At 39.8% G+C, this 10127-nt stretch overlaps 1 protein-coding gene across 1 annotated transcript; it reads right to left on the bottom strand.

Moving 5' to 3' along the window:
* Positions 1–3871: 3871 nt before the first annotated feature.
* On the bottom strand, positions 3872–4274 carry LOC125107117 (U6 snRNA-associated Sm-like protein LSm5). The gene has a single exon (XM_047741841.1). The coding sequence runs from the start codon at positions 4259–4261 to the stop codon at positions 3986–3988; it is 276 nt and encodes a 91-aa protein (XP_047597797.1). The 5' UTR covers positions 4262–4274; the 3' UTR covers positions 3872–3985.
* Positions 4275–10127: the final 5853 nt, after the last annotated feature.

Below are 10127 nucleotides of genomic sequence, written 5' to 3'. Positions count from 1 at the left end.
GCTCAGCAGGGAGCCTGCTTCCTCCTCTCTCTCTCTGTCTACTTGCGATCTCTGCCTATCAAATAAGTAAATAAAATCTTAAAAAAAAAATCTCAGACAGCCTTCCCATCTTACAGACTCTTAAATATAACATCGTTTTAAAAATTATTTTGAGAGTTAAGTTGTGTAATAGGAAGCAATGAACTAAGAGTAACAGAAATTCGAGGATGATAAGAGAAAAATGAAACATACAAAATTTCAGGGGCTTACTCTCAAATTTGTCCTATGTAACTATTTTACAACAGTGAATTTCCATCTAAAAAAAATCCCATCCTATATCTATTTCAAAAACCTCTGCTGCCATTAAACTGTTCTTGTAGAAAAATTTCTCCTCCCTGAAATGGAAATGTAAAAGATAAAAATTAACTGTTCTTTCCACTACATTTCACTTCACCAAAGTCTCAAACTCAAATTTTAATTTTGACCTTATAATTGCTAATACATTCACAAACTGAAGATCAGTTCTGAGTGGTGTGGATAGTACTATATGCCAAGTTCATGTAATGTGAAAAAGTTCTCTTCATTTTGCAATACACTTCCTTTTAAAAAATACTAACTTCATGGCTTTCCCCTTTCTTACAGTAAACAGGTTTGCTTACAGAGCTTTTCAAGGCTGAAATAATAGTTTATTTTCTGATATAACTTTATAGGAATAATTACATAGCCTTCTTTGCTTTGGAAACTATGCTGACTTCTTCTTAATAACTCTGATCATACCAATTAATTTCAATCTAATGGAAACACATGGTAAGGAGCCCAGAGGTTTCTGGGCAGAAATGTTATTACTTCACGGGAATTAGGAAAAGACATTAGCTTGGAGAATTCCCCAGCTATGTCTACCTATGAATTTACACAATGATACCCATCAGTCTCAAACTACTTACTTTATGTGTCCATCTCTTTCTTCCATGTCCATAATCTGTTATGTGCCAAGTTGTATTTTAAAATGCTAGTGGAGGGACACCTGGGTGGCTCAGTTGGTTAAAGCACTGCCTTCAGCTTAGGTCATGATCCTGGGGTCCTGGGATCGAGTCCCACATCGGGCTCCTTGCTCGGTGGGGAGCCTGCTTCTCTTGCTGCCTCTGCCTGCCTCTCTGCCTGCTTGTGTGTACTCTCTCTCTCTGGCAAATAAATAAAATCTTTAAAAAAAAATGCTAGTGGAAAGCAAAAGTAAATCTACCTGCATTGTCATTTGGGTAAGAATGATACCTGTTGACAAAACTAGGTCATCCTCAGAAATGTTCCTGTGTCCTGTGGATATATGTTGTTGGTGTTTCCTGACTCTATCCTACTGATGGCCTTGGCCTCTTTGTCTCTACCTCTTTGATGACATCCTGTCTGCTGCCCTCTGAAATAGTACCCAAGGCACCTCCAGTAACCACTTCTTCCTCCACCTGAACACTCCTTACTGTAGGCCCTCAACTCTTATTCCTCATTACTGGCCTCCCTACCTCAGAATCTCCTCTCATTCAGTCCTTCTTACCACTCATGCCCTGTTGAGTCTTCAGAATGTACTTGCTTTGATCCTGGCACCAACTTTAAATTTTTTTTAAAAGATTTTACTTATTTATTTATTTGAGAGAGAGAGAGAGGAAAAAAAAAAAAACAGTAGGGGAAGAGGGAGAGGGAGAAGAAAACTTTCCACTGAGCAGGGAGCCCAGTGTGGACTCAATCTCAGGACCCTGAGATCAGGACCTAAGCTGAAGGTAGACACTTAACCGACTGAGCCACCATGTACTCCTGGCACCAACTTTAAAGTCTCCTCAGAGCCTAGTGGATTAAATCTAAAATCTTCAGTTAGGACCTTCACCATGTAAATTCACCTTCATTCCCTGCAAGGCCCCATAGACATTCTTACCCTATTCAATCAGGTCCCTGCAATCTGTGATGAACTAGAACACACGGATCTTCTAGAAGAGAAGTCAGCAAACGTTTTCTGTAAAGGGCTGATAGTAAATATTTTTTGTTTTGTGGGCCATAGGTTCTCTGTCACAACTATTCAACTCTGCTGATGTGACATGGAAGCAGCTGTAGGCAATGTATTAATGAATATGTCCATATTCTGATAAAACCTTATTTATGGAATGGAAGATGTTTTTAAAGATTTATTTATTCATTTGAGAGAGAGAGAGAGGGCACGTGAGCTGGGGGAGGGGCAGAGGGAGAGAATCTCAAGCAGACTCCCAGTTGAGCACAGAATTGAACACAGGCCTCCCATCTCATGACCCCGAGATCATGACCTGAGCCAAAATCGAGTCAGATGCTTAACTGGGTACCCCTGAAAATTTTAATTTCATATAATTTTCATATGAAATGTTATTCTTTTGATTTTGGTTTTCTCAACCATTTAAAAATATAAAAAGCAGGGGCACTTGGGTGGCTCAGTGGGTTAAAGCCTCTGCCTTCGGCTCAGGTCATGATCTCAGGGTCCTGGGATCGAGCCCCGCATTGGGCTCTCCGCTCAGCAGGGAGCCTGCCTGATTCCTTCTCTCTCTCTGCCTGCCTCTCTGACTACGTGTGACCTCTCTCTCTCTCTGTCAAATAAATAAAAAAAAAATCTTTAAAAAATATATAAAAAGCATTCTTTGCCTGTGGGTGCACAAAAACAGGTAGGCTGGATTTGACCCATGAGCCGTACTTTCCCAAACCCTGTCCTAGAAGCTCAGTGATCACAGACTTGTAGTCAAGCAAGGCCAGCATTTTAAGATAGCAAAAGCAGCACTTCCTTTCCCCACAATGGCATCCTCTGTTACCCACTGTTAGTGTTCATCTGTAGTGGTGTAGTCTCCTGTCACATGAGGTGCAGACCTGTCCAATCTCTCTGAGTCTCTTCCTACTGAGGAGAAGGCTCTTGAATAACCACAATGTCACGAGAAGGTGGAATGCCACTGCAGGTGGCCAGAGCACTGGGCAGGGGTCAGAGTGCTAGAACTCAGTGGGGACGGTGTAGCCTGCCAATAGCCACTAGAGGGCGCCATAGCCTGAGGCTGGGGAGCCCGAAGCGTTCTTTCATCATAGCCTGCAGAGTTATTAAGTCAGCCAAGAAGCAATGACAACTGACCGTCAGGCTACCGCTCTGCCTGACCATGGGGAGCAACACAAGCAGGATCTCCAAGAATCCAGAGTCTTAAGGGACAACAGACCAAGTGACTTCCAACTTTGTCTGGAGATGACCAAAGCTAGCATCTCATAAAATTGAGCTGGGGTGAGAATCGCTCATGGCTACAATGAAACCAGCTTACTCCTTGCCTTGGCAGATCCTAAGTTGAAATCATTGAGTACATTTTTGGTATTTTTCTTTCAAGTGCTAAGAAGTAAAATACAGAATGAAGTAAAATAAAGAATTGGGTTGAGGTATAGGGGCTTGGATAGAGAGTGGTCAGGATCACGTTAAAATGAAAGCAGGTGAGGAAACAAGGGAAGGTTAAAAATGCTCTATCCAAGTGAGCAATGGAGAGCAAAGCAGGAGCTGAGGCTTAGCCACAGAGGCTTTCCCACTCTGCTTTCTGCCTCTCCCAATGAGAACTGCCCCAGTTTGCTTTAGAAATTCTTCAAAGCAAAGAGAAAGTGTGCAGAGTCCAGATAAGATGATGATCATTTGCTCAAGAGACTGTTTAGGAGAATGACATCATAAAATTGGCCCGAGAGCCTAGAAACTGGCATAGTTTGTTAAAATAACAATCTGTAATCAAAATCCAAGAAGATTTAAATCAACATGGGTGATGGGAGGGAGGGTTGGTCAGCTATAGAGGGCAATAAAATCTCAATATGATTCTTATATTGTTTAAGGGATATAGATTCTTTTTTTTTTTTAATTTTTTTAATTTTCAAAACATTTCCCTTTAACGGGAAACTTGGCTTTACAGAATCCAAACATTAAAAGGTTAAAAAAAATTTCTATCTTGTTGTCATTATAACACAAAACAGTTAAGTCAAGGAAATCCATTCATACTTCAGGACCTTCTCCTCCAGGAACCAGCATTGTTATATTATTTCCATTTAGCAAAATTTGATCTAATTTAGTGATCCTTCTTCCTTCTGGTGTGATTTCAAATTCAGTGACATCCTCCAGTACCATATTGACAAAGTCATCAAATCCCAAAAGTGTGCCAACAATTTCTTTATCACTCTTCATCACAATGTGAATTCTTGATCCTATACATTTGTCCACAAGCTCTAGAGGCAGCAGCTGCGACGGGTTAGTGGTAGCGTTAGCCGCCATGGCTACGCCGGAAGTGGCCTCGGGATATAGATTCTGATTAATGCCAGATATTATTTGAAAAAAGTTTCAATATTTAAATAAAGGAAACCATTAAAAGAGAAATAAACTGTACAACTTTCAAATGATTTGAGGGAAAAAAAAAAAAAACAACAACAAAGAAAATTCAATCAGTTCATCCAAAGCCAAGAAAAGGAGATAGAGAGAAGAAACAACCAGAAAGCATGGGAAAAAAAAAAAAGATAAGATGGCAGAAATAAATTCAATACACTATGAATGAACTGAAGGTACCTAATTAAAATTCAGAGATTTATATATTGGGTTAAAAAAATCAGCTGTTTAGGGGTGCCTGAGTGGCTCAGTCAGTTAAACATCTGCCTTTGGCTCTGGTCATGATCCCGGGGTCCTGGGATTCAGCCCAATGTCAGGCTCTCTCCTTGGTGAGGAGTTTGCTTCTCCCTCTCCCTCTGCCTGCCAATCCCCCTGTTTGGGCTCCCCTGCCCTTTGTGTCAAATAGGTGAATAAAATCTTTAAAAAAAAAATCAACCATTTATAAGAAGTGTCTAAAACAGAATGACATGGGGAAGTTGAAAATAAAGGATGGGAGAAGGTATATGAGCAAATACTAACAAAAAGAAGACATGAAGAGCAGTACCGATGTAAGAGAATGCTGAAATGACTTCTGTGTCCCCGTTTTGGCTGAGGGCCCAGATGCTAAAAACAATGCAGTGGGTACCAGGGACCCCACAGTCTAAAAGTGAGGTATCAAAACTCTCCAAATAGGACATGCTAAGAGATAGTAAGACTGGGACACCTGGTTGTCTCAGTTGGTTAAGTGTCTGCCTTTGGCTCAGGTCATGATCCTGAGGTCCTGGGATCAAGCCTGAGCTGGGTTCCCTGCTCAGTGGGGAGTCTGCTTCTCCCTCTGCCCCTCCTCCCTGCTCCTTTGTTCTCTCTTTCTCTTCCCCCACCCTCTCAATAAATAAATAAAATTTTTTAAAAAGAAAGAAATGGTAAGACTTCTTATTCAGCCTCCTAAAGAATACAGGGGTGAAAGGTGTATATTGGAGAGAGTTGTTGGAAATTCTGTGCTTTTTCCACTGTCATGGGCAAAGAGGGGGTATGATTTTCCTTCACCCCATGCCAAGAGAAGAGGGCTTCCTTTGGAGAGTTTGATTGGAGTCCCTGGAGTTAGGAGGGCATATGGGCTGTAAAAAAGCTGTGGCTAGATTGGCTTGAAGCAGCAAAGGAGAGAAAGCAAGGCTGCTTAAGGAGCAAGCCACAGTTGTTAATGGCAATATGATGGCTGGTGCAGGGTGTGTATTTCCTGGGAAAAATGAACCCATGGATTGGGGAGAGGGTGAGGGAGCTGACCTGTAGTCTGGAAGAGGACTCCCCCAAATGGGCTGGTGAGAGGTATGATGGCCCCTAGTTGAAGGGTAATCCATTGGAATCCTGGGGCTGAGAAAGAAGTGGGGAAAAAATCCCGCTGGTGTCAAGGGATCAACAATGGCATGTTTCACTGGGGCAATCTCTAAGAAACCCACAAAACTGTTTCCAAGAGTCAGCTTGGAACATCTAGATCACAAGAGTGACAGATAATACCTTGTCCCTTTCCTCCAGGCCCAGCCCTGGTGGAAAGAGGACGCAAAGGAGACAGAATTAACCACATCCCTCTTCCCTGGTGCAGACTTCCACACTGGAGCAAATTCAAACCTGTGTAAGGGAGAGACTGCATAAAATGGAGTTTGGAGTTCTCATTATCACACTGGGTTGGTCCTCTGCATGTCACAACAAAAAGATAATTCATATATTATCTAAGAGTGATCCAAAAAACTATGGGACCTGTCCAAGAATTCATCCAAAGACAAGGAATAGATTGTTTGATAGAGCAAGTGTAGTGAAAAGGAGTGGTGGGAAAGAATAAATTTGCTTTATAACTATCCTATTAAGCTCAGCTCATTCAGCTATTGCATTAAAATAAGATGAATTCGAATTCAAGGTGAAAAGTATTAAATAAAACCAAGGAGGGTATTTCATATTAATGAAATGAAGAGCTCTGCAACAAGGTTACTCTTTTCTGTATCCCTCCTGTTCTTTTTCCATCCACCCACTTAGGAGACTGCTTTCCCTCCCTTCCCTGAGCCTCCAACCTGCCTCATGCTGAACAATCTACAAATGTGACATAGGTTTCAGCTCCTTTCTTCTGTCCTCTTGTGGTCAGAAGTCCCTCCATCTCTATAGATCTTCCAAGAATTGAAGGCTGGCTCCATCAATGCATGTGTGATTTTGAACAAATTACCTACCCTCACTAAATCTCAATTTATCATCTGTAAAATGCAGCTAGAAGTTCCTATCTCAAGATTTAAATAAAATAATGCTTATAGATTGCTTACCATGGTATCTGGCACAGAATAATAAATGGTAGTTATCAGTAAAACAAGGTTAGTGATAAGAAAAATCTATGTTGCCATTTCATCTTCTTTCAAGAGCAGAGAATAAGACTTCTCTGTGATATGTGCCAATCTAGCATATATAGAAGTTCAAGATATGTTACCTGATGACTGTGATTGTAATGACAATGAAATGGTAAGAACGGTAGCAGTGATTCACAAGATACCGCAGAAATGTTACAGTGGGTTAAAGTCAGTGGGTTAAAGCCTCTGCCTGGTCATGATCAGGTCATGATCCCAGGGTCCTGGGATCAAGCCCCACATCGGGCTTCTCTGCTCAGCGGGGAGCCTGCTTCCTCCTTTCTCTCAGCCTGCCTCTCTGCCTACCTGTGATCTCTGTCTGTCAAATAAATAAATAAAACCTTAAAAAAAAATGCAGGTGGCCCAGGAAAAAGCCCGCTGTGGGTAATGGAGCCCGGTAGATTATTATAAGGAATTGACAATAGCAGGCAGATTAGGTTGAGATACTATAATTGGAGATTAGGGTGGCTCAAGTCCAGCAAAAATCCCATGCAGCCTTCAGAGCAAAACCAAATATACGAAGAGAATATTTGATAAATATCCTCTGTGTGTAACACTCAGGCCTTGCAGATCACCTTGTTTTTTTTTTTTTTTTTTAGTTCTTTTTATACATCGTGTCCCATCATATTTAAATATGAAGGACAGCAATAAATCTTTTTAATCTAAGCCCAGCACCATCACATAATGTCAGAAACATTAAAAGAAAATGCAAATATCTAAAAGCTGAGGGAATTGTAATTTGGAGTAAGCAATGGGTTCTATAAAACAAATTGCTTCTGACAAAACCAATTGCAGTTTTGATAGAATTATGAAATCATTCCCTTATGGGACAGCAGTTATATTTGAACATTATCAAATCATTTGCCAATTCCTCATGCAATTTTAAATAACTCAGATTAGACTTAAACATGAGCAATCACAAATGGAATGAGTCAATGAAAACTGGCTGAGGGTCTGTAGATAACGAGGTCATGGTAATAATATGTGAAGCTCCAAGTGGGGTTTGAGTGGGATTGCTCATTGCATGTTTAATATCTTGATTAATAGAGTGGGTGATGGAATAGCAATATAAAATGTTGCATTAGGTTCTTTTCAGGAGAGTGGTTGAATATAAAGAAAAAAGAACAATGGAAAGAGAGACCCATAGAAATTAAAAATTGCAGCAGAAAATGAAAAGCTGCCCTTTTGGTTGTAAAGTTCAATGTAAATAATGTGGTAGAAAGTATTCTGATACACAGAGTTTATTAAGAATATCTGCCTACGTAGCAATTGGATAATGACAGGCAGGAAATTTGAAATAAATTCGTGATGACAATTTCTCTGCATCCTAACCCTCTCAACCAAATGCAGATGCCCATGTACTTTGTAAAATGGGAGAAATTAGGAACTAGACATTAAAATATTAACTGACTGGCAATAGCATTATAAAATAAAGGCTCTATGTAAGTTAATTGATAAGCCTGGATTTAACTTTCCAAAGAAACAGTGCTTTCTTTCTTTCTGCTTTTTTCCTTTCTTCCTTATTTTCTCCCTTCCTGCCTCCCATCCTTTCTTTCTTCCTATAATTTCTGCATCACTTTATTGATCACCTAGGTCATATCTGACCCAATGTTGGAAGAGACTTTCCAGGGCATGAATACCAGGTGGTGAAGTTCATTTGTGTTCATCAGGCAGGATAAACAACACACCCACCTTTTCTCCCAGCCACTTCTCATCATCAGTCTAGAATTCCTTTTGTTATTCTGCCTCAGTTTACAACAGTGTTTTCTTGTTTATTTGTTTGGATAACAATTTAAAAAAATTAAGTATCAGAGATACTGGATTAGAATTGAGCATTGGAACATTTTAGGGGAAAATAGTGACAAAATAAAGTTCAATAAATGCAGGATCTATATTGCAAAAGAGCTCTCTGAAATATCTGGTTTTATAAATTTGGACATACTTCCTTATAGACAAAGTTGGGGAAATATGCTTGAATATTGAAAATAGACTAAATGTGTACTAATAATCAATATCACCCATCAAAATCATGATTTGATTACATTATAATTTTTGACCTGGAAAAAAACCCTTAAAGATCTGCAGTTTATAAATGAGAAATTGAAAGGCAAAGAGGTTTAGTAACTTGCTTAGAGTGATGTAGCCATTTTAAGGTGGAGTATCCCCTCTGCTCCAATGCTTTCCACTCTGCCACAACTGGTCTCTGAGTAAATGGTGATGTAACTGGCTATGACTTATCTCTCTCCTTGATGAAGTTTGGGTCTCCAGTTCAACTCTGGGAGCCCAGCTGTTTTGCTACTTAGGTTCAAATCCTGGCTCTACCCTTTACTAGTTGTGTGACCTTATTCTCTCTGTTTCCTAATCTGTAAAATGGGCATCATAATAATACCCGCCTCATGGTGTTATTGAAAAGATTCAATTAGTTAGCTTGTGTCAAATGCCTAGCACAGTTTTCTGGCACATGGTAAATGTCAAATAAATGCCATTATTATTATATTTGTGATTAAAAGTCTAGATGCTGCTAAGTTTAATATAAAACATCATAGAGTTTTTTTGAGAAGTGTTCTTGGAATTTATGAACAAAGGAGCAATTTACTTTCCAATGAAGTTGTGTCATTTAGTATGTCCCAAATACACTTTAGTATTATGAAATTATACTTTTATAAGTTTTACTGCATTATTTTACTTGGGAAAGTATCATAAAGATATTCCAAGTTATTTTTAGCTGGCAAACTTTGTATTTATTTTCTTCATAGTTCACATCTAAATGCCAGTGAAAGTAATCTATAATCATCATTGCCTCAATGAGGTATATGCTCTAAGGGAAGGACTTCGAAGCTTCATGGAGGATTGAAGATACACATACACAAACACACACACGTTAGTACATATATATACATATATATTTCAACATATTATTTCACTTTCATCCCTGTGATTTAAGAAAAAGCAAGAATCTTTTACTTAATTCAGATGATAATTCAATAAATTGGCCAAGAGCCAATTTAAGTCCAAAACAGCACTTAGCAACAACAACAACAAAAAAACTCTTATGGAGTTTTCTTATTCCCTTTGGTATCTAATGTGGTCTGTTTTGTACATTTTCTGAGAGAAAGAAAGTGAATCATTTCATTTTAAAGTGTTTTGTTGGGTGCCTGGGTAGCTCAGTGGGTTAAGCCACTGCCTTCAGCTCGGTCATGATCTCAGGGTCCTGGGATTGAGGCCCGCATGGGGCTCTCTGCTCATTGGGGAGCCTGCTTCCCCCTCTCTCTCTACCTGCCTCTCTGCCTACTTGTGATCTCTCTCTTTCTGTCAAAAAAATAAATAAAATCTTGGGACGCCTGGGTGGCTCAGTTGGTTGGGCAGCTGCCTTCGGCTCAGGTCATGATCCCGGC

Source organism: Lutra lutra, chromosome 8, assembly GCF_902655055.1.
Source record: "Lutra lutra chromosome 8, mLutLut1.2, whole genome shotgun sequence".
NCBI lineage: Eukaryota > Metazoa > Chordata > Mammalia > Carnivora > Mustelidae > Lutra > Lutra lutra.
The sequence above is the reverse complement of the archived record's forward strand: the minus strand, read 5'-3'. Positions and strand labels throughout refer to the sequence as shown.

What these genes read in the sequence shown, in the direction of transcription:
- LOC125107117 (XM_047741841.1), bottom strand. Translation starts at nt 4,261, where the DNA reads ATGGCGGCTAACGCTACCACTAACCCGTCGCAGCTGCTGCCTCTAGAG.